General features: G+C 49.2%; 1 protein-coding gene across 2 annotated transcripts in view; it reads right to left on the bottom strand.

Moving 5' to 3' along the window:
* nrg3b (neuregulin 3b) overlaps positions 1-22,930 on the bottom strand; it is a 117,853-nt gene extending 94,923 nt beyond the window's left edge. The window contains exon 1 of one of the 2 annotated variants that reach the window (XM_029135502.3): positions 20,542-22,930. In XM_029135502.3, the coding sequence (XP_028991335.1) occupies positions 20,542-21,451 (910 nt within the window). In that variant the 5' untranslated portion in view covers positions 21,452-22,930. The remainder of the gene's footprint in view (positions 1-20,541) is intronic. The other variant, XM_029135501.2, reaches the window with a different exon arrangement.
* Positions 22,931-25,706: the final 2,776 nt, after the last annotated feature.

Here is a 25,706-nt window from a genome sequence, read left to right as displayed (position 1 = left end):
AACTGAATAATGGATGAATCATAAAAACACCTTCTCTGCCTTTTCTTAATTAGCCACTCATCATTAGTCCCATAATATCAAAGCTTAAAAACACACTTACTGCACCTGTGGCCCTTTGCAAAACCAAACAATCTATAGACTTTATTTAGAGCTTTAATAGCGGCTCTGAATGTTGCCTCGCTCCTTTTCTCTCAGCAGTGAAAAGGATTTTTACTTGGTGTTTGTGCTGCGGTTTTGTTTTTGTATTTTTTAGTCAGTCAGCGTCGCCTTGCGATCGATCCATCATCTGTATTGGAGCAGAGAGCATAATCAGTCACTGTCACGCGGAAGCACTTTAATTTTTGATATAATTTCCTTATCTCGCATTTGTTTTTTCCATGAACTGCACATCATCCCCGCGTCCCTGAAACACCCATTGCACCGAGGATGAGCAAAATTAAATGATGGAACCTTTAAGAGCAGCAATAGAGTTTCACCGTTGTTTATCGTCCTTCTTTTTACGATTATGGACTTTATTCGCCAGTGTTAGGCAAAGAAAATGGATGTGATGATGGTCAGTGACTTTTCATTTGATTAATCCTCATTCACGGCACGTCCTAAAAATATTTGAGTCTACTGATGGATGGCCGAGCACAAGGTGGAATAAACCAACTCGATACATGACTGATTTCATTCACTTCGTCTGGTGGCGCTTTATTGTGCATGTGTAGATCTACGGCACAATTCTGATGTAAAAGAGGAATAATATTTCACACCCTGGTTTTATACCTGCCACGTCCGCGGGACGGGAACGTCTGAGAGAATAAGAGTCGGAATAAGGTGACGGAGGAAGGCATCAGTCAGCGGCGGGCGCGACAGCAGCCAGGTGTCACATTTGTTTAGCAAAAAGCAGCCTCTGATGCGACACAAACCGGTGACGGCGCAATAAGCAACTGTTGTTTTTAAAAAATGATCCGAGAGGGAGTGAGGACGTCCCAGATGGTCAATAAGACTCATCCGGGCGCGTCTGCTCCAGCGTCTCCCCGTCGGTTCATAAGTACAGTAGGAGGAGCCGGAGAGCGTGGACGTGCATAAATGAGGGCAGCGAAGCGGCACGCGCACGGTCTGGGACCGCACACCTCAAAGGATGAATTTTTATGAGTCATAATAAAGACGTGGAACAAGAGAGAGGCTTTGCTGTTGCATATTATAAAGCGAACGCGGCGTTTTGAGCATGTGGTGACATTTTAAAGAGGAATCCTAACAGTTTAAAGGCAGGGGGGGGGGGGAAATGTTTCTTGGTTCGTCCGTTCAAGTGGAAAAATACAAGGTGTTGACAGGCTCTCAGGAGTAAAGGCCGCGGGCGATTAAGACCTCGCCAGCACCAGCGCCGCGCCCGCATCTGATCACTTTCGCTCCCTGTGTGTGAGCAGACGCCTCTGGAAAAGGTCAAGCCATCACGGGTGTAAGAACAAACATTTAGCACCAAAATCGCAGACGCGCGTCGCGTTCCCGCGCTCTCAGATCTGTGAACACCGGAGCCGACAAACCTCGCGCGTCGCCCCGGTGCCATTTCCCGGCGACGGAGGACGGGGAAGCGGCACAAAGGGCGGCACAGCTGTTGTAAATATGGCTAATTAACACCGGTGACACCAGACCTCTGCGGCTGTAAGCGATGCTATAGCTCCTCAGTCAGGACTGGAGCCAGGACCATCCATCTGCAGAGCCAGCCCTTTGTCTTAGTCCCAGGATGCTACACTGACTAATAGCATTTAACTCAAACCTAATCTATGCTCCTCTAATTACTGCTTCACAGAATCGCTGCTTTTGCAGAGGACACTAGAATAAACATACTGTTGTTTCCATGCTATCTGGAACAGTCATGATTTGCACAGCGGCTCATTTATTACCTGTTAATTTCACAGAACCATGTTCAAGCACGGCCTCATAAAGAGAAGTTGGATATAATAACAATTTCAGTGAACTTCAAGAGACTTGTCAGACTATGTTGGGTCTTTGGCGCTGACCACCCATCATCAATACGATGCTGAGGATTAAACGTATTTCCAGCAGTGACGTGTATTTAGCCTCGCGGCCGTGCATCAGGAGCCAGAGGCACTCGTTCAAAGCGCCCATAGATTAATCTTTCACATTTCTAACTGAAGCTTTGAAGTCAATAAGACAATCCAGCTTCTGGAATCCCCAAATATTAAAAGCCATAAAAGCCCAAGCATTCCGCAAACACACATCTTCCAATAGATGCGAATTTAAAAGAAGCCTCTCTCGAAGATTAGACGTGCTGGCTTTATTTCCTCCCAAGCACACAGTTTCTTTTGGACAAATGTCTTCCTGGATGACTGCACAGAGCATGATCCCCTTTCAAATACAGTAGCTACACGACGTCGGCGCAACGCTGCACTGCAGCGTGCTGTACTTAGGGGCAAATGATGGGAGCGTGGCTCGGTGGCGCTCAAACCACGGCGTGCGGTACTCTAATACTGACAAATGGCAGCAAATGAAGAGTGACAGGGGCCCAATTACCCCAGCTTTGTTAAACGCTCGCATTAAAGTGACAACTCGTCGCATTCCACACATGGGGAGAACTACGGCCGTGTGACAGGAACGCATTGATCCCCCTCCACGTCTCCGGGTTAATAAGATATTGACACTGGGCCTGGGAGATTCCCGCGGCACGCGAGGCACGCGAGGCCCGCGGGGACGGCGGCCTGCGCGCGTCCAATTAAGACGCGGGGCCACTTCAGGGTGGAAACGAGGCATAATTGATACGATCGGCAGAGCCGCCCCCCGTCCACAGGCCGAGCAGAGAGCACGTGGTGCGGGAAAAGCAATCAGGGAGGAGCCGTAAATATCACCTGGGAACGTCTCCATCCTTATCAACCTCATGGCGCCCAGATATTTGCAGTTGAGGTGGGAAAAAAAGTCTAATCAGGGACGCGCCGCGTCTCTGGCTGTGGCAGCTGCAAATTAATGCTGTTAGACAAGGCTACAACTTATTTAAAATGACAAGGCTGAGTGGCTACGAGCGATAGCGGCCGGCGCTCAGCGCTGCAGCTCCTCTTTTAGGGGACTTCTCCTAAAAATGAAGTGTGAGGGGAGAATTTCGCAACTTCTGATCGTGTTTGTTCCATTCCAGTCTGACGCATCCAGGCTTCTATTGTGTTCACTACTTTGCTAATGCCTGATGAATAATGGGGTTTTGTGTTGTTTGTGAGGCTGCATTTCTTTGAAGAGGACGTAATAGATAGACACCGGCGGAGCCCCTTTCAACGCGACTTCTGTCTTTTATTTCGAGTGAGCAAATTTAATATCTATAGCGCTGTAATTGAGCAACTGTTTAATAAATGTCCCCGAACACTTGTAAAGATTTGAGAGGAAAATCTAAAATAATCAAGAGGCTCAAGACAATTTCCAAAGCTCCCTTGTATCAGGACTAAGTTATCAACTCGTGCAAGTAATTTGTCCAATTGTGGGACATAATTTATTCATCTCGCAGCTTATTGTGGATATTATGCATCTCATAGCATTAGATTTAAACCCATTGTAATATGTGAGGTGATATTTATTCCTCCGTGGCATCATCGTTCCATAGTTTGTCCACTTGCGATGCTACTGCTGCCATGTACTGTACTGTACAGTTCACTTGGGTTCCTTGAACCAATCATTTAATTTAACTGCCCAAACGTGATTTAGATGCACATAACTGGAAGCAGCTTAAAAACACCCCAGTGGAAGCAATTCAGCAACTGTGCCCCCAGATGGAGATTTTTAAAAGCCTTTTAGTTACATATTTACAAAGAGCCTGGGGGCAGATATCATGTCTCTCTCTCTCTCTCTCTCTACATTTATATTTATATATATATATTAGAAGCTAATATAAAATGACATGCCATGATGATTTTGGGAAAGAATTCAAACTTAGTGAATGTATTTGTGACATGTGTTATCAGATTTTATTATGCCAACACATTGTGTGCGCCCTGTGTGCAGCTGTAACATTAATAAGACACCTACATCTGGATTGCTGCAGACAGTCCTGTCAAGTGCGGTCAGGGAATTCCCTCGCTGCCGGAGCGAGAACCCGACGCCAGGGTGCTGCTGCAGCGCTCGCTGTTTCACATAAACACGCGGGGAGCTTCGTTGTCTGCGCATTTCATCAGCCGCGTGCGGCCGCAGAGACACCGTTCGAATGTTTTGATGGATGCAAACCCATTTATGTCGATAGACGCTACAGTGTTTGTTGCGGCTCCATGGAGCTGGGGGGGCGTATGGCAGGTTTTACTTGTTAGGCCAGGTTGCTACTCGTATTCAGTAATAAGCCGAGGGCTAAACTGCTGTCCGGAATGATGGGCCTGGTTGCACAGAGGCACAGCTAATGTGTGATCCCTCTGGACTTATAATCCCATCTGAGTGAGGAGGCTCGGAGCATACGGACACAGAAGGATCCCCGTGACTTCACGATGAGCGGGCGGTGGAAAAACAAATAAAATACGACAATAACCATGAGAACAAACGAGCTTTTCAATATAATTGCTGAGGTTTGCATTGGTCATGGAGAAAGGAATCATTAGCTCGTTGTTAGCAGCGGCACAGTCCAATAAGCGTAGAATTAGAAGACGCAAACACTGGAGCCAACGATGCCTGGAACATGCATGTGTTTAACTGCCTCACACTCACAAGTGAATCCGCTTTCCATTCTTAACTGCTCTGTAATGATGAGGCCTGAATGGGCTCATAACCCCAGTAAGCACCTGCTGCAATAGCTGGACTATTACCATTACCACACCACAACCCTAATGGCCACCACTCTACATTATGAAATTGCCCCCAAATGCACCAGTGAATGCAGCTAATGTGGTCACAACTTCCTCCAAGTCCGGAGTCCAGTGTCATTGTGGAGAAACCAATGAGGGGTTTAGTGGACAGAGATAATTATGGTGCTGCTCATCACATCTACGGCACTTCTGAATCTGCCGTGTGTGAACAGTCTCTTCTCTGAACAATAGACCCCCCCCCCCCCCCCCCCCCCTTTGGTCGTCCTGCCTTGTTACGGGATCATCACTGTGCTCCCCGACGCCTGGCCCAGATGTATCAGCTCGCATCTCCTCACCAAAGAGCAATTTAACAGTTAACTCACTTCACACAGGCCCAATTACAGGTGAATCTAATCCTAGATTAGACAATATGCAACCAGTCTTTGTTTACAAGGCTCAGACAAAAAGTAATGTCTGATCTGGAAAGATTCAATTTAAAAAGGACCCAGACGGCGCTGCCCTGACTCACCGCTCCGATCGACATCATTCGTTTTGCATTTACTTTGAGAAATTGGAATATTATTGACTTGCTGGAAAGCGGCAGGCACAGAAAAATAGGTGTGATGCATTTTTTCTACGCCACTGCCCCCAGGCTTGGCAATAAGGACATGTAACTGATGCATTAAAGCCGCTTGATTTGACTGGTAAAATCTAGTTGCTCCACTGCACTGATCTATTTTGGCAATTTTACATTTGCTGCACCAAATGTCATATTATGATAGCGGCAGAAGAAACCTTATATTGCAGGTATTAACCATTTTAATCATAGATCGGCACACGAGGCGACTGTCTGCTTCTCTGCCGTGTGCTTAATAACACATTTCCATATAATGACATTTAAGGTATGAAGTGTTTACTTCAATCAGCACCTTGCAATCTGGTCGTATGCATTAAATTGACTCAGCAACTCCGAGCACACGTGTCAGGACGGAACTGAATATGTCTGATCAAAACATCCAGTAAATGTGTACAAACAGCTGCAGAGTGGAAAAATGAGGAGGACACAAACGTGTCCACACGGAGCTTAGCCTTTTCTAATATTTGTAGTGTGTATGGTTTGGGAGGAGTCCATTTTGGCAGCGAACCTCTCTCAGTCTTGGACCAGAAGCCGGCCGGCTGTATCTCTCCACGTGTAATGCATTTGTATCGTTTTAAATCACAATCTTGGCAGGTTGTTGGGCGTGAAAACAGCTTCTCCCCCACCTCAATTATACCTCTCGACGCGCCTCGAGCGCACACACACACACCCACACAGACACATAAAGCAGCAGCAGTGTCATCTGGCCCCCTCAGTATGACTTCACTCAAGGATCTTTAGTTGAGGCCAGCGGAGGCCACAAGGGATGGACTGGGTGCTGTCACGCATCTAAAAATCTTTGATCCCATCCATATGTGATTAAACATTCATATGGAGCCATTAGCTTGTGGTAAGTTGGCTTTTAAAGGGAACCACATAGAAAGAACCATTAAAGTCAGGCTGGGAGGTCGGGGGAATTCTCTGCCTTGTGCTTTGAGCGTGGCCTACTTTTATTTCACAGCAACAATCAAGTTAGATTAGAAACTGACAGTTGTGACGTTTGGAGACTCCGCCTGTCAAGAAACCCGAGATGTAAACAGCACGTTCATTTATGCATGCGCGCTGCACTATTCTCCTTCATCAGCGCGATCCATAATTGTACAGATCCAGCCTGTCAGTTAGCGGATCACTTCCTGATTGGCTGCACTCGCCTGGCGTTGCCTTTGAGTTGACAGCGCCTTGATTGACAGACGCAGCCGAACTGCTTGATCTCCTGCTTAATCTAGAAACATGGCCGCCGCGTAGACAACGGCAACTAAACTCACAGACAAATCAAAACACGAATCGATCAAACGATATTCATGACACACGGGGGAATTTAGAGTAAATACTAATTAAATAGGCCACTTTGCTGTCTTATGAAACAAAGTTCAACTGTGCATTTACATTCCACTTTTCAAAATCAATAGTGTCATTAATTCCCCCTCCCCTTCCGAAAAATCCCCGGTCTCAACGCTTATTGTCATTACAAACTGTGAAAGTTCTTCAAACTAATAAGAGGGAAAGTTTAGCTTCACTTGGGGGCAGACAGGGGACACAGTATTAGCTTGCATGTTACGTGGCTCTAATCTTTTCAATGTCAGTGAGTCACTGCTGTGCTGCGCAGCACCTGAAATCCTCTCAGTGTTGTCCATTTATATTTCAGGTAAACCTGGAGTCCTGATCCAAAGTGATGCGTGCGTGGCACTAAAACGAGCCTAAATCCCCAAATCGACAAAATTACAGGGAGCTCAATGTTACAGAATGCGGCTGGGTCTGTGTTGAGCACAGCATCAGCGCGGTGGACGAGAGGCAGAGCAAGAGATGTTTAATCCAGTTTCCTAAACATTAGTTGGTGTTTTCTTATTAACAACGAGGAAGGTTTCTATCAAAGGCCAATAAGAGACACGGAAAATGCATACGCTGCTTAAGTAATTAAGTGTAGATGTTATTTAAAGGCAAGAACTGACGGCACATGGACAGGAATTATTATCTACCCGAAATTTATAGGATGAAACATCAACAGTTAATCACAGGGAAAATATTTCCACATCATTTTATTTTAATAGACGCGTGCAAGTCGAGTTTATGGAAGCTAGTAAAAAACTCTATAACTGCAAAGTTCATAGTGTGTCTCTCTGGAGAAACTAATAAAAAAAAACTAATAACAGTATTATATAAAATTAAACATGTGGAAAATATGGAATCCAAACATAAAAACAAGGAGCAAACAGCCTGAGCTTTTGTTTCGTTTTCGTCGACTGTCATTTATCAGCGCTGTCAATTAATGGTTGTTATGATTAATAAGATCAAATTAATATCAGGTTTGTTGGGTTCAGTGGATGCAGTCTAACCTGTGCTCCGGCCTCCGTCTACTAAACTAAAAGCACCTTCATATTCATATTTTTCTTTTTAGGGAGGTTTCCTTCATACAGAACAACGTAACACAAACACAAACACGACGCTTCATTCCTACTGAAGAGCACTTCTGTTGCTTGAAGGTCACATTCTATAATGAATTCGCTGGAATGGTGACAATTATACACACAAACCTCTCGTCCACACACACACACACACACACACTTATATACGCGTCTCCCTCGACTCCCTTCACTCCGGCGCGATGATGATTGGGTCTCTCCACTGGACTGACTCCACTCCTGCTCTGCCATTCCACTCAGCACAGTGAGAAATCACCTAGTCAGCCTCGAACTATTACAGAGTAATTGGCCTTTTAAAGAGGGCATCCACCATGTGAAACAGTGTAACAGAGACTGATACTCTCATTGCTCCGTTCCCCATTTTTGTCCTCCATCCCTCTACACTTACATCCCCCTCCCTGGCTTCACCTCTTGCCCCCCCCCCCTCACTTTCCAGGCCAGCAGCTCTCGGTGTGTCTCTCCGTTCCGACATCGTGTTCCTGTAGCACCTGTCTGCTGCTGACTCCTGCTGACCTCTAAAAGCTGAGTGCTGTAGCTGGCCGTGTTACCACTTTCAGCACTGGACAGCTCCTTGACTGGACAGGCCAACTTTATTTTGAAGTAGGAAGCCAGATAAGGCTGTGGAGCAGCGATGCTCTGGGTAATGCTGCGTCAGCGGTATCAGCTGTGTCCACACCAAGCCTCTACACAACGGCAGCTCGGATAGAAGTAGAAATGCGAAAGGAGCGATGGCAAAAGGTCACAGTTTAAAGCGTTTATTTCGACACCCAAATAATAGTAATACACAGAAAACACTGATTGTTGTTGAAAGAACAAATTACCTCCTGCGTGTGTTTGTGTTAATATCGATGAAATGGTTCAGGGGGAACATCAAAAATAAAATAATGAACTCAATAATAGATTAGGAGGGGAAGCACAAAATTAGGCGTTTGTCAAACATGCCTGCGCATTTGCATGATGTCTGGCTTGCAGACAGGCAGAAGGCCTCTGGGGAGAGGAGCCGAACACGCGTGTGCGTGTGTGTCTCAGCGTGTGGAACCGGGGCGACCTGTGTTTGTTGCGATTGTGTAGAGTCTTCCTGTGTGACATTTGCAGCTCTGGGAGCGAGGAGGAAGACGGGGAGGAAGAGAACTTCATTCTCCAGCGAACGCCCTCGGGCCTCGGGAGCGCAGACGGATGAAGAATGACATCTAAAATAGCAGTCATCAAGGAGAAAAGAAGCAAACAATGGGAAAACCTTCCTGCACCAGACGCCGAGTGGAAAAATAGGAAAAACCAGTGGCGTGTAGCTGGAGCGTGGCCCGGTCACCTCGCCGGTCTCCCCCCCGAGGCTCGGGGTCAGACCCTGATATGCTGCAGGGAGTCCAGCGCTCACTGGGGGAACGCGTGTCGTAGGCGCTCCGTGCACCGCGCCGCCACCTTGACCCGGCCTGCCGATACACGGGCCTCATGGACGCGTGTTAAACGGAATGCGGTGAGGTCAAACGATTAGCTGGGCTTAAAGCGAGATGCTCGGAGTTTCTGCAGGAAACACAGAAAGCGCTAATGTGCTGCCGTGCAACAGGTCAACGTGGCTCAATCCCAACAACATCAACTCATTCCTCAAGAGAGGGAAGAAAACGTTCACGAATGACTTCAATGACCATTCGGTCAAGTACAAACTAATCGCACACAAACTTAAGTTCCTCACTGACAGCTACTAGATTTCACACTTCGAGGAGACAGTCTGAGCTTTGCAATATTGCCGCGCGCATCGACCGCAGTCGACTCATCCTGCAGAGCAGCAGGAGGCCGTGCTGCGATGCCCCGTTAGACAAACGGCACATTAGCGACACTAGCAACACAAAAGCTGGCGCATCTGCTTTATCTGTGTCCTTCAATCATCAGGTAAAGAGGGTCACGCTCAGAAAGAGCATGAGCAGGTAAAACTAGAGTCTATTCTCTTCAAGACGACAAGCAGGAACACGAAAAGTGCTGGTTATAAGGTCAAGAGCTTCAAAACTAAAGACAGACTCAAGGAAAGAGGAGGCGCCGCACAAAAACCCGCACTCCTCTATTCAGAATTTGAGGCGTCTCTTCTGCTAATCCACCATTCCCTGTCACATTGAATAGACAGAGAAACCTCAGATGGGGGGAAACTACCCCACACAAAAGCACAGTCATGCTTGTAGCCAGAAAGGAAGACATAAGAGGAGAGTGGGAGAGTGGGAGAAAGGGAGCGAAATCCAGGATCACCTCACAGAGCCAGCGAGGGAGCGAGCAGGGGAGCAGTAATACGTTTTCATCTGAAATATTAAAGCTCCTGCATTAATCTGTCTTCCCTTTCCCCCGGGTGCTGGAGAAGGCGCTCGCTGTCCTGAGTTCCCCGGGAAGAGGACGGAGACCCGCTGCAGCGCCTCACCTCCCGCCCGCCCGTCCTCAGGCCAGCGCCGGCGCCCTCCATCTCCTCTCTCATAATGGCCATTTAAGTGTTTGTGTGGGAGTGGACTCTGCGTCCGAAATGGCCGATGAGCTCGGATGCCTGGTCCGAACTCACTTATGGGCGAACACGCGTGTTAGCGGATAACCAGCAGCTCCTTAGGCAACGTGTGTCCAATGTGAGGAATTATTGCCGGTAGCAGAACGAAGCAGATGGATATTTTTTTCAGTCTGGCTTTAACAATTTTGAGACTAAAATCAATTAATCATTCAAAGAAATAATTACTTTCTGGCCTTGCTGAATAGATTAGCAGTTATGTACAATCCCCCGATTCACACATCAAAGCCGTTAATATAATCTTAACATGAAATGGACACCAGTGCCCCCAGTCAGCCGGTGAGCGTTTTTATGCCCTCCATCAAGACGGCTCCTAATGAGCGCGCTCTCAGCTGGAGATTTATGTCCGTCCAAAGGCTTCAAGCTTTTAACACCTACACCGCTCTAATTGTTTTGCTGGCGCTTCATGAAGGTAGTGGCGCCCATCTAGCTTTTTATCTAGGCCACCAGATCCACAGCTGGATCCATCTGGCCCTGCTGCCTCCACCCTCCGTCTCACACACACACACACACACACACACACACACACACACACTGGACTGCCATCATGTGCACGCATCCCCTCCTACACACACACCAGCTGTCGTGGATTACCAAAATAAAAAGTGCAGGTCATTCTCTGACTTATGACCAGCGTTTGATGGCCTTTCGCTGGATGTATCCCAACACAATAGTGCAGCCGGGCCTGTTTTTACACAATAATACCATGATACGATTTAGATGTATAGCAGTGAGCACAAATGGAAGGAAAATGCTATTAAATGCAGTGAATGACAGATTTACTGCCCTTTTCTCCCAAAGCAAAGCAAACTGGTCACAGAGACAGAGCATATTACTACAAAAAGCCCTGCGACTGTGTGGCGGTACATTGTTGTTTGTGTACTAACATGTGACTAAACCTCCAGTGGGACATATTTTCACGTACGTGCTTTATTTTTTATCTGATCAAGCTTCGAAGTGACCACTAAAAAAAAATACGGGTTCCTTTAATCAACGTGTCTTTGGGTTCTTGTGAGAATCAGTCTTCCCCGATCTCCATCTATCTTCCACTTCCTCTGTACATTGATGCAACACACTGCACCCCCCCCCAACCACCAGCAATCTTCCCACTAGCAGATCTCTGCTTAATCTTCATTATTCTGAATCACACACACACACACACACACACACACACACTCCCGTTGGCCTGACTGTCAGCCTCAGCTTCACAAGGCCTCCCATGCAGCCTCCTCCGGTCCCACGCCAGCCTTATCTGACACACACAACCAACACTGCCAATTCAGTGGGAGCGCTTCCCTTTTGTAAAACAGACATTTTAGGAGTAACAACATGCAAAATAGTCACTCGGGTACCCAGCTGAGGCTTTAAAGCTTTAGTCACCAAGAGGGGGGAGGGTGAAGCCACTGGACTGAAGCAACCCCACCAATTGCTTTCCCACAACTGCAATAAAATATTCCATCATATCCCCAAAGCACGCCTGACTCCAGCTGGGATCAAAGAGTCTACTTGATGAGTGAGAGAGGAGAGCATATTAGTGCCGACGACGGCACAGAGCCCTTCACTCCGTTCCATTAATAGCCGTCATGGAAAGATACATGATAGGGTTTGGTGTTTCCATTTCCGCTGCGAGTGTAGATACACTGTAGGATCAACGCTGCAGTCGCACGCTGACGTGGGTGTTTTTTGTGCAGCTGACTGCTCGAACATACAGTACTTCTGCATACTTACACCCCGCTCACGTGGCCCAACACGCTGCCTGTTCTGCCGCAGACTCGCTATCGCGGCGATCAGAACCGATCCGGCGTCACGCTCCCGTTGTGTTCCTCTCAGGCTGTCGGTGACAGGTGTTTTATGGGGAGGAGCGCTGTTGTTGTGGATGTCCTATCAATGATTCAATGGAGCACATCAGATGGAAAAGAGACAGCGAGAGAGATGTCTCGGCCTGGGTGTGTGTGTGTGTGTGTGTGTGTGTGTGTGTGTGTGTGTGTGTGTGTGTGTGTGTGTGTGTGTGTGTGTGTGGCGGGGGGCACTTTCAATGTATAATTCACTGAGTTGTCTTACAGGATAGGTGTGGGTGTGATGGATGCTCTTTCGCGAAGCTTCAATGTCTTCAAACCTTGAATCTTTAAGGCCACTTTGAGCATGTGCTAGACTTCTAAATGTCCTTTTATGATCTTCTGATCCTGGCTCAGCAGGAGGACCACAGCAGTAACTCTCAACTCAACCTGCTGACGTGCACGCTAAATTAACAGTAAATAGATGAAAACGGGACTTCTGTGAGATGTATTTGCTCAGATGATGATGACCGGTGGGATAACAGCTACAGCGCCACTAACAGCGTGTTCTCAAGAAAAAAAAAAAACAGCTTGAGTCGAAATTGAGCGTGTGCGTATGCGTTAATCAGCAACTTGGGCAACGAACCCACAGAACGGAGCCATGTAAGATGGCAGATTAAGGGAGTATGAAACACACAGTAGCGTCGGTGCTAGAAAGGGGCTTTTGTCTTGTTATCTTGGGGAGAGAGTTGACATTATCCTCGTGGATAAGGTTTTACCATGCATGGATTACCACATGAGACAAGCCGTGCACGCCCCCCAGCAACATAACATGAGAGGGCCGCCGCCGATCGCTGCTTCCATTCCCCGCTCCCTCTCTCACTGTTCATCAGCGCCGCGCTCGGCACACCTGGGGCTTCTGCCACGGCTGGAAAGTGGCGGCGTCTGCGTTATGGAGCCGTCTTTGGCTTTATATAGAATAATCAGACGCGGTAACGAGTAAAACAAACGTAGCAGAGGTGTAGTCTGGGCATATAGAGCAATTATGAAGTCTAGAGAGGTGAGAGAAGCTAGACACAATCTGTGAATGGTTATGTAAAAGCAGCGACTAAGCATGTTATACCTGTGCAGGTTCAGCATATGAAGAACGGAGGGATTTCAGAGACCTGTAAAAGAAAAGCAGCGCAGCTGATAATAGTTCGGAGGAAGTGGGTGACAGCAGCTAATGTGAAATGATGAATGAAACACTTATCTCTTCCGGTACTCTGCTAAGATAAGAGCCCTCATTGGTTGGTATTCATATTGTCAGAGATGTGAGATGAATGAAGAAGCGGCACAAAGACGAGCCGGGAGGAGGTGCGTTGCGACAGAGGACGCCGGGATGAGGATGAAAAGAGGAGAAACTAAGTATAGAGGCATGAATGATGGTGGGAGGGACGAGAGAGAGAGAGGAGGAGAGAGAGCGAGAGGTGACCTCCACCTCCGCATGCCACAATAAGCCTCTCCATCGCAACCGGGGCGTCGTGGCCCGCTGCCACCCCCGGTGACGGGAAACGTGCCACGGCGCTGAATCAATCCAACTGCTGCAGCCTCCGCAGTGCACACCTCCCTGCAGCCCCGTCACAAGCCCAGATGCCATGTGCGAAGACGGGCCGGTGAGAAAATCACGCTCCGCTCCGAGCGCCGTGCCGGGCTCATGGCGGCGCTTACGGACGTCTCCATGTTGCAGTAATGGAGGCCTGAACGCAGAAACAGGCGCCGGTCCGGGTCCGGGACCCACGGCCTGTTGGTCGATGGCGGCTGGAATGGGCTGCGGCGCCCCCTGACCCTTCCAAGGACAAGCACTTAGGATGATGGATGGACGAAAGTCAAAGAATTTATACACTATACAAATTCAAATCTTGTTTTATGACCCTCTATATGGCCTATAAAGTGTTTCTTTAAATCACCTGTGAGCCATGAAGGTGTTTTTATATGTTCATAAAGGCTTTTTTTCAGCCACTACACTTTTGAAATCCCTATAAAATAGGATGATATCCAACGGACCTGAAGACTTCCAGCTCCAGAACGGCTGCATCACACGGGGCATTGCGTCTGGACGGCCATTATTAATTCATCGCATCCAACCAAAAGCTGCCTCCGAGCCGCCAGCGCCGCACCGCACCTCACTCGCCTCCGTCTTCATGCCCTTCCTGTCCGCATGTGCAAATTGATAACGGAACCGGAGTTCCTGCAGGGTCCGTAATTCAATATTGGGATCTAACGGTCTCAGATCAGATATGATGGACTGTAATCCTCTCTGCGCCGCCACAGCCGCGCGCACCGCTACATCCTGGTGCTCGCTGAGCCGCCGAGCTCCCCGCACATGGGTGGGCCGATGAGCGAGTGAATGAGCGAGTGAATGAGCGAGTGAATGGGCGAGCGAATGGGCGAGCGAATGGGCTGGTTCGGTGGACTGTTGCACTGTACGTGAGTGTATGAGGCAGGAATGATAATAAACAGTTCTTGGATGTTGTGCTCACGGACCCAAACCCTCCGGGAGGCGGTTCTTATTATGGGTGACTTCGCTCCAAAAGCCCAACTCTATATACAGTGCGATCCCAGAGAGCGTCTCTGCCATTAGACCACTGAGCATGGGACATCTCAAGCTCTATAAAAGGGAGACTTGATCAATTATTCACACTTCCAGCAACACACATTCCATATGTTCCTCATCCCATACATTAATATTTCAACCAATACCACAACGCCCTACATCTTCAGCTCCCCGCCACCTCCCAGTGGACATGTTGTCTACATAAATCACACGGGGACATTAAGCAGCCCTGAGATGGCCTCGGTCAGTGCTTACAGTAAGCACATTTGAACTCGGCCAATTCATGAGACTGTTCCTGCCCCAGACTCGGATATCACTTAAAAGCATCAGGTAAACATCGCAGGATATCTATTACAGCAACAGCCCGCTGTTAGTCCTACTGATGCATCTGTACAATCCACAGAATGTAAAAGACACCACTTTGACATTTTAGACCAAATCTGCTTCTTGAGTCCAAACTAGCATGTCTGTGCAAATAATGAAGCTCTAGACTGAAGTGTAGCTACAGAAAATGCACCCCCAGCAGGCTCTCCAAGCTTCAGGTTATACGATAAAAGGTTAGGGTTAGGTCTGGGGCCATGGTTACAGTCACGGTCTGCTCGTTCAGCCGAAGGAGACGAGAGTCTGAGAGGAAGTGCTGCCTAAGAGGCTCCAGCCAAACAGCCAAAATCCCTTGCGTGCGAAAGGGATCGCATGCAGAAACCAGTTAATATCCGCACGGCCGGCATGACGTTTAATCAATTCGTCAATTTATAGAAACAATGCCAAGGTGACATAATTAGATCATCTGTAGACAATCATGAGCTGCTAGTCAAGTAAAAACCTCCCACTTGGGTCTGAAAGGCTCACAAAGGCACAGCTTGAGAAATTACAGAATGATTCCGTAAATGCTACTGTGCTAAAGGAGGAATATATAATGCATAATGCACTGATAATGATTGCACACCCTGCTGGAAAAGATACATCACGCAGACGCTGTGGTGACAAGACTGAAGTGGAATACTTAAAAAATTCCAATCTGGATAAGGCCTATGGGCAATCTGCATAAAAATGAGAAATCATAAAAGAGCAGCAGAACGGTGGCCTGAGAAATGTAAAATATTCGCCTAAGTCTCATTCACTCAGCTGTGATGTCTATATGGGCTCATAGTGCAGCTGGTTCCTTGCTTCTGGAGGATGCTCTCATGGTTTTTGACAGTCGTCGCTCTAATATTTTTTTTCCTATTGTATCCAGCATACCTCTCTCTCTCTCTCTCTCTCTCTCTCTCTCTCTCTCTCTCTCTCTCTCTCTCTCTCTCTCTCTCTCTCTCTCTCTCTCTCTCTCTCTCTCTCTCTCTCTCTCTCTCTCTCTCTCTCTCTCTCTCTCTCACAGCCCTCTTTACTCAAGGCTCTCTCCCAGCCTCTTCCTTATTGATTCTGTGAGGTTCAGTGGCTGGAGCGCAGCACTGGCAATGGAAAGGGCATGGGATCAATTCCCACAAAATTTCAAGCATTCACTGGGCTGTCACTCTGGAATAATTTATCCGCAGGCTTAGCCCTCCGAATACACTGATGTATTCTGCTTTGTAATTGGTGCCCATCAGTGTCAAGTGTCTCTGCTAGTGAGATGTTCAGGGCCAACGCTGCCGAATGCCGCAGTTTGTCTAATCTGTGTGTGTGTGTGTGTGTGTGTGTGTGTGTGTGTGTGTGTGTGTGTGTGTGTGTGTGTGTGTGTGTGTGTGTGTGTTGCAAGCTTTCTTATTTACCATTTGACGAATCCCAACTAAAACAGCTGCATACACTACATAAATAGGCCCTAACTCGTTTTTAATTGAGACTAATTACACCAGTACAGTGGCCAGTATACTGTAGGCGGAGGACACATTAAGAAAGACTGCATGGATAAAACCACCCGATCTGGAGTAAAACTATTCCTTAATAACTGTCAATCTGAAATGAAAGACGCTCAAGCACGAGAGCTCGCCTCTCAAATAGGAAGATATCTGTAAATCGGTGCAGCTGCGCACACACACACACACACACACACACACACACACACACACACACACACAGACACACACACGCTGCCCTGCTTGGGCCAGCCTCAACAAACAAGCAGAGCGTGTCTCAGGAGAGACAGAGGGGCCTCAGAGGCAGAACTGGCAAATCTGAACCTGACCTCCCCTGAGAGCGAAAGCGAGAGGCAAACTGGATTTATATCTTTGTTTTTAATCCCCCTCACACGCTCCACTGGTCCTACAGCGGCTTCATGTATAGTCAGGAGGGGTTCGCGTGTCAGGAGAAGCGTCCGTTTGTGTTCTTTTTCTTGTGTGACATCAGAGTATTCGGTCGCGTGTGTCATTTTAGGGGACTTCGCTGCGACACGTTGGCCGGGTTTTGAACTGGCTAAGCTGCTGCTCGTCGCCGCCTCTGTGGGAGTTGATTACGGCCTAATCAATCGCTGCGACTAATTCTTTGGCCCGTTAACATCATTTCCAGCCGTAATCTGACTTCTCGGCTGAGGAGAGTCAGCTCAGCGTTCACCGCCCTGATCAAAGTGGACCGACTTCGCTTTAGAAAATAAATAAATGCAACAAGAGTTCTGCTCATTATAAACCCCTCCAAGATGTTGGACCAACTGTAAGCACAGACTCCTGATTCATTTCCTCAGGAGCCAGCTGATAAATTCAACCCACAGGGAGAACGGCATCGCTTCTTCATCCTGTTTTTTAATGCCTTTAGCGCACAGCTGTTCTGATTTAACAGCCGTTGCTGCAGTCGCTTGATTTACAGCAGCTTCAATAGCTCTGTCGCTCTTCTTGCATTCGGTTACATGACGTTCCCAAAACGATTGACCCTGCAGTTGGGGAAACAACCATTGATTCTGCTGGAGAGCAGCACCAGACGTCTGAATTGCTTGACAAACATTTAAATGCGGACTCTGGAATCAGGCTAGTGAGATGTGCAGGGAATTACAAGCGCACTTCACTAAGGAAGATTTCTTGCAACCAAGAAAGGAAAAGAATGGGCCCAGTGCCAACTCAATGCCCCGTGCTTTCCCAACAGGCGCTCATTGTGCACCGCTCCGATCCCCACTGAGCCGACGGGGCTTGTATGAGCAGAGACGGGTACATAATAGCCTCGAACACAGAAAAGCAAATAATACATTCATGACTATGGGCACGCACATGCCACATGCTTGTCTTAGCGTTCACAAGTGTGCCAGTTTTCTAGCGTGCCCATATGCTCACGAACGCAAAGAAGATAAAAAGGCACAAAGGCGATGCGAAAAAAAAAAATGGAGGGAAGAGCACAAAGGCACGGAGAGCAACCGCGGGGCCCGAGAGGAGGGACCGGAGCAACCACGACAAACGGAATAGGTAAAATATGCCACCACCCCTCTTCCAGGGCAGAGATTCATTGGATCGTCACCAAGCAGCAGGAGCTGGAATAATAGCAACGCTACCGCGGCCACAGGGATCCAGGGCGCTTTAGCGTTAGCATAGCATCTTAGCATAAAATATGAGCTGGTGAGGCTGCGGGTGAGGACCGACGCACCTGAGGAGGCGCTTTACAGAGCGTTTCATCATCAGCCGACACCTTTACTTTGTGCCATTACACTTTAAATGCGCTGCATTGCTCAAAGCTTCAAACGCTTCACAACAGTCGGAGCTTTTCGATGCAGCTGCACGATGCGTCCTCAACAACGCCAACGAACTTATTGATGTGCGTATATTATGGCGCGGGAGGCAGAAATTATGTTGGCCATGAGCGACGCTGAGCGAAACGGCGTCAACACCAGGCTCCGAGCACAAAAACACATCACGGCCTTGACCTGACAGAATAAACAACGGCATGAACCGTATCTGGCTCCGTGGACTCTATTGCTGCGATGACTCTGATGCAGTGTTGATGCGGACGTCCGTCCTTGCATAAAATCCCCTTTTTAGGTTTTGAAGCTACCGACTGAGACTCGTGTGCAACTTCATGGTAAACAATAATGAAGAATGTTTCCTTTTGAAGTAGAGCCTCCCCTATTACTACATATAAGACAGTGAAAGTGCCTAAAAGCTAATAACCAAGGGCAGCTTCGCTGTGCGTGCTTTAGCTTCTGGAAGCAGGGTCCTTTTATAGCATACAGTACAAACAGATGCTCCCTGATGTTCACACAGGGGGCTGCCCACTTTGGCAGCGTTCAGCTGTTTGGCAGCTTTTTTTGCAGAGTGACGTCATTGACTCTGAAGCAGCGGATTATGCAGCGGGAGGAGTCTGATTACGGGCATTACTATAGTTTTGTCAGTGTTGAAATCCATTGTTAGCGCCTGGATTCGAGCTGACCGCAGCCAAATGGAGAACGAAGGCGCTGTATTGTCTCCTTGGCCGTTTAGCTGCCAGCGCTGTATGTATGGTTTAATATCCATTGTCCAAGCACATGCCCCGAGGTAAACAGCAGCAAAATGATGTCATTTGATCAACGTGTGCCTGTGGAATCGATGCCTCCAATGCAAACACAAGGAGATAGCATGTAGTCGACCGGAACTGCTGTCTAAACACATGATCTGCACCAGGTATTGGAAAAAGGTTTCACATTTCATATGAACATGCACAGCATCCTACAGCACATTCCTCCCATTAGTGACGTGCAGCGTGTGTTCGCTGGGTGACGAGATGATCAGTATTCATTAAAGCTGCCGTTTGGGCCCAGCATTCAGAAAACAGACCACCTGCTCTTTAAGGAGAAAGCTCAGTTTTACGTAGTCGTATCAGTCAGCACTCGTGATCACACTCGCATCATGCCCCACGCACATCGGAAAAATATCTTGTGATGTTAAAAATACGTCCCTTGTGGAATGAATCCTCCGGAAGCCTCCCTTCTTTACACAATACTAAATATGCAAAATTCTCAGCTCTCCTGCTTTTTACCCTGTATCTCCCTCAAGCCTTTCCCTTACTTAGCCCACTCCATCTGCCATTTCTCTTTACTCGCAGCTCCCACTCTTCATTCTTCTGCCTTGTTATGCTTCCCACATTCTCTTCATTTCTTTTTGCCACTCTCTCCAGCTTTCTGCTGTTTTTCAGAGTATCACTCCCTCTTTCCGTCCCGTTCCTACCTCGGCTCTTGCTGCTTGTCCTCTGCAGCGCTCCATTCATCCCCGTACCCGACCATTTCCCCCTCTGAGCCTTCTCTTATTCTGCCTCTCCCTGCAGTGTGAAAGCAGTACCTGCGCCACTCTGAACCAGGTTCCCTCTCATTTAAATGGGCTGGGTGGCCTTGCTCTATCTGATTCTTCCCTACAGGAGGTGAGAGCTAACCTTTCTCCCACTTCGACAGCTCACCAGCTCCTGTTATTTGTTTTCACAACACAAATGTGCTATCCTTTGTCGAGCCACCAAACACTAACGTCTCAGCCATTGCAGGCAAAACAATATAAATTCTAACTAAATGGTACCTAAACCAGGTTATGGGAGAGCTCCTCGGGAGGTGAGATTCATATCGGATTAAGGCACGAGTAAAAGATAAAGAGGAGAAGGGTGAGAATACTGAGAATATCCCCTGACATCTGTCTGCGTTAATGAACACGATTAATGCTAAGCTGCTGGAGTATTCACTTAATGTGGATATAGAAGAAAATAACTTATATTCTTAAACCATGAGTCATATCATGGCACACCAGACCAAAACGGATACAGTTGTACTCTGTGTGGTAACTGGTACTCAAACTGTACTGACACACCATCAGATTGCTGTAAGGGCACAAGAGCTCTTGGGAAACACTCAACTGAAGTCCCATAGATGACTTGACACAACCTCACTCACATCTCCATAGACCCAAAAGGAGGACTTACGCGTTCGTAGGCGGTGATGTGGGCGTGTGGCCGGGCCCTTGCCCGGGCGCCCATGATTCCAGCGCGACGTGGGTTTGACCGGAGCTGCCGGCTGGGAGGTGGTCGGCTGCACCTTGGCAGTGATCTTCATCGTTGCCGTACTCGTGGTGGACGCTGTGGTGCTAATGGGGGCGGAGGTCTGTCCCGGCTTGGAGTTGGCGGCTCCGTTACGTCCGTCGCCGGCCCTGCTGTCCTTGCGAACAGTGCTGCGAGGGGTGACCTCCTTGCCGCCGGGTGGTGGGGTGAGTCTGGTGGAGCGAGTGGTGGAGGCAGTGACCACGGTCCCGCTGATGCGAGTGCTGACGCGGTTGTGGAGGTGTGGCGCGCGGTTGCCATCGCCGTTGGCGGCGCTGCCATTGGCCGAGTGGTTCGCCGGCGGCCCAGATCGAGTTCTTGGTGCTGGGGCAGTACCATCTGCAGCTAGCGGAGTGGTTGTTGACACCAATGCTGTAGTAGAGGCAGCTGAAGTAGAAGAAGTGGAAATGTCGGGCCCTTTGGGCATGGCACTGGGCTTAGAGAGGAATATTGGGTCCTGTCCAATGCTACCTTTAGGATCCACCAGATCGGTGGGGACATAGTCTTGGACAGATCCGACCACAATCCATTTCAGCAGCATGAGACTGAGTCCCAGTCCCACAAAGCCCATTACCAAGGGCACAGCACACAGCCAGGTCTGCTGGCGAGGCCATACAGCACAGGGGCCACAGCGGAGGGGGCCGGGGGCCCGGGGAGATGCCTGTTCAGCCCCGGGCTCCTCCAGCGTCATGGCTGCTAAAGTGCTTGCACCGGAGCGCTCGCTCATCCTGCCGGGGTTTAGTCGTCTCTCGGGGCGTCGGGAGGTCAAACAGGTGGCCGAATGATGCAAGGGCATGCACTGGGAAGGGGACGCGATGCAGAGGAGACGCCGGGCATCCTTAGTGAGCGCCCGCACAACGCCGCGCCTATTTAACTACATGCACAAGCACCGAACACGAGCTGCTGCACAGGCATCAGCAGACACCATCACTCACAGTCACGTCCAACTCATTAAAAGCTGGCACAGCGCTCATATGCATACAGGAGAAACATAACCTACACTCCCTCTGGTGGACGAAAAAACAAACACACTCACGCGCAGACACACACCAACATACAAATATGCGGTATAATATACACACTTCCAGGAGCAGGCGGGTTGTGGACAGGTGATAGCGGGGCGAGGAGGAGGAGGGGGGGGGGCGCCTCGCTGTTATTCGGCTCTAACGAAGCGATGATAAATCCCAAGATGCTTCACTCCCTTGTTAAAAAAAAAAGCAGACGCAAATAACGGAGAAGGATATCGATCCGCTGCGAGGTGCGCTTCAGACTGGAGCTGTAAATCCACGTGCGTGTGTGCGTGCGCGATGCCCAGGCGATGGCAGGACCCTATTCCACTCTCAGCTGCTTCATTTTCGGCCGCCTGGTGTTTTTAAAATAAAGACCACCGCCGGTTCCTCCGTTCCTCTATTGATTCTGGCTCCATCGGAGTTGTTGGTACCTTTTATGCATATGTCACGGCGCTCCCGTCTCGTCGTCTGCTTCAAGTTTGCCTCTGGTAGCCCTCAGCTCTCCGTGCCGGGCCACCCTTCTGATCGCTCCAGCTGTCGTTAATCCGGCAGGAATAAAGACGGCGACAGCCAGTGAAACTGAAGCGAGGCGGGACAGACGGGATCTGACGTGATCTGCCAGTGAGACGGGCTGGTGTTGGTGTCCTGGGTAGCGGGGCTAAATCCAACTGATCCGGGTCCAGTCCTGGCGCTGACCACGGTGATTCCCCCGGAGTGACAGACGCGCGTCTCCGGCAGCCGTCAGTCTGCGGAGCGTCACCGCGGTGACAGGTCCGACGGCGGCGGGGAGGGTGCGGGTGAGGGCGCCTCCGCGACTCGTTTACCTCCGCTGCATTCCCACAGTGGTGCAAGCAGCAGAGGGGAGAGACGGAGAGAGGAGAGAGGACGGAGGCACGGGAGGGAGGAGGGAGGGCTGCTGCTGCTGCTGCCGCTCTGAAAAAATGATGCGGCGGCTGTTCTTGGAAGCTGCAGACTAGGGGGAGAGGAGAGGGAGGAAGAAAGAGAGGGAGAGAGAGAGAGAGAGGGAGGGAGGGGGGAGTGAGGGAGGGGAGACTTGTTCAATCCGCGGTGAGTGATGTGGGTTTCACGGCTGCTATCCCATCCGGCGCTCTCCTCCGGTTCGCCGCCGTCCTCAATACTCCGAAGTGACGGGCAGTAACTGGCGCATCTCTCCCAGTCAGACTCCGCGGTGGTGGGTACCGGCCGACTCCCTCATCAGCGGAAAGAAAGAGTGAGAGGAAGATTTGTGACGGGTGGAAAACAGTAAGGTGGAGAGAGGGGGGGGGGCATAGATGCGTGTTGGCTAAGCTCTGCAGCAGATGCAGATAGAAGGCAGAGGGGGGAGGAGGAGGAGGAGGCGACAGCAGCAGCGCACGCGCGCACGCGCATCCACACACCGGCGTGGGGAAGAGAGGCGCTGCCAGAGACACACCCCAGGGAGCGGCGAGATGGAGGGAGAGAGGATGGGAGGACGAGGAGGAGGCGGCGTGAGCGAGCGAGCGAGCGAGCGAGGCGCCGCCCGGGTGTCTTCCGCCAGCGGCTCACACGAGCAAACAAACCGAACGCCAGGCTCATCATTTATGGGCGACTTAGAGCACTACTTCAACTTGATACCTACGTGGGCTGTGGATGAAGTCTTTATTTTACAGTTCACAGGGGACAGTAGTGCTTTAGGCACCGATCCAGCGAGGTTTTATGGGCACCGCCGCTTAGGGGTAAAACGAATAAGAGAAAAGCACTCAAGAAGTCAGGCGGCTGTAATAATCATGGCGTTTAATTAGGCTAATCTGGCACGTGAAGCCTGCGTCGTGGACCAGGCCTCGAAAGGTGAAGGCAGCAAAGCATTGTCCTCATGCAGCGTTCATGTTCCCAACCATCCAGTTTGTATTTGCACATCAGTGCTGTTGCACTAATAAAGTCAAGACTCCCCAGTTTCTCTTAATTAATTCCTGCTGTCATAATCCCATTAATCAGGAAAGTGGTTATTTTAAAACATGTTGCTGTTGTTTACTCTGACAATTGACTCCAATTTTCTCCTCAAGCGCCTTTCTTGCTTGTGGAGCACGAGCCGCAGCTGACAGACGCAGAGATGCTCTTCGGCTTCTTATACATCAGATCACGCCCCTGTTTGAGACGATGCATCTGGAGCAGGGTAGCGCCTTGTTGATGGCAAAAACAGGTGACGGCAACAAGTTTTAGGAAATCATTTATCACCGGCTGTAATGATGATGCCTGGAAGTGGTGTTTACACGGTGTCTGTCACCGTGCGAGCATGAAAGTGTGGGGGAGGAGGGAGGAGGAAGGGGGGGGGTAGAATAGGTAGAGGACGTATAGACACGCGGTTCACAATCCTGAATCCCACAAACGCTCCGACGAAATCCCAAACGCGACTCATTACCGTGTAAACGCCTTGTAGCTCGTGGCACAAATTTAGATCCATTTCAAGCTCCTCGTAATTCCCACAAGACTCCAGAATTGTGCCATGTTGAAAGCATTGTTTTTTTTGTTGTTTTTTTTTGCGACAGCCATTTGCATCACCCCCGAAGGTGGGCCCCGCAATTGATTTCCGCGAATGATAGAAAATGACTGACACGGTTGCAGCGCGGTGACGTCTCCGCGCTCCTCGTCGTCCCACATAGATCACAACCTTCATTAGCGGCCTCGCTAACGCGGGCGGGTCTGACTGCCTTGTTTACCGCTTCAGGAGTCGAGGTAATGTCCCCGCTCTGAAGGCGCCTTTGAACTTGACGGGCTGTCGACAGTCGCGCTCTCCCAGGATTTCGCTGTGCTCCTTTTACCCCTTCACAAGCGTCTGAAGATTCTCCAAAAAAATAATAAAATACAATAAAATAGACGAGGACTTCCGGCAGAGGAATCAATTTGAATCACTGAAACACTGGTTTCACTTGCGTAACAGCCGGTTCCTTTGAATAGAGGCTTTAAAAGGAAAGTTTCCTTAGAGTTCACAGTAGAGTTACAATATTCTCCAAGTAAAAAGCAAGATAATAATAATAATAATATAAAACAGGGCCGGGGTCTCAAAATGCAGTATGTTCCCTTAGAAAAGCTGAAAGAATTCAGCTGAGGAAGGTCACTAGCACTGATAAACATCCAGTGGTTCAAGTTGCAGTTAATTTCTTTGAAATCTCACTTATCTCACTTCCTTGTGTCCTGAAGGGCCATGATCACAGTGAGATTCCATTTAATCTGCTCCGCTCCCCCGGGCACCTCCTGGGTTGAACGTTGCCTTTTCCTTTTTTTCTTTTTTTTTGTCTCTACAGACCGCGGGGCAGCTGCAGCGGTATTTCTATCTAAATCGTCTCCCGGAGGCCCTCGAGGCTTCGCTCGCCGCTCCGAGGGCGTCTGCGAGACCGACAGGCACCTGTGGCGTCCGTGTTGTTACCAGAATTCAACAATACTTCACAAAAGGGTGCGGTTTCGTGTCCGTCTCACCTCGCGGGCACGAATGGCGGCCGCTCACCTCACTGTATTGACTATTACCTCCTGCATATTAGTAAAAATCAATCCCGCCTCCCCATGCTGGTGTCTGCATTCCAGCGCCTCCGGGGAGCCGATATTTACAGAGAGGCCTCAACGCGGCTCTCGCTGTCAAACGCCCGCATTCGCGTTCTTCGATATCATCTGGGCATGTTTCCCAAAACACGAGCACTTTCAGCGTCTGTCCACTGAGGCGGAAAAGGAGAAAGCACCATTTGAGAATGGCCCCAAACCAACTCTTTAAAGTAGGATTACGTCTTAATGGGGTTGCCCAGTTTCTAGACTGTTGAACCGCAGGAGAAGTCAAGGTCTTCACAGGGAACGCGGCTTTATTCTGATGCATAGTTGGCTTCAAGTGACTTTTGATCTTCCTTTGATGGGGAAACCCGTGCTGCTCATTGTGCAGAGCTGCTCCGACGAACAAAAGTTCCCGTCTGCTCGCGCTCCACTGTTCCGCGGGGTTTTACAGGGTATCATCCACGTCCTTCCCCCCCCCCGGAGTTCGGCTCCCTCCTTTTCCCACCTTGATCTTGAGCCGTCGGT

The sequence above is a fragment of the Betta splendens genome, chromosome 19 (assembly GCF_900634795.4).
Source record: "Betta splendens chromosome 19, fBetSpl5.4, whole genome shotgun sequence".
In the NCBI taxonomy this organism is placed as follows: Eukaryota; Metazoa; Chordata; class Actinopteri; order Anabantiformes; family Osphronemidae; genus Betta; species Betta splendens.
This window is presented reverse-complemented; position numbering and strand designations above follow the sequence as displayed.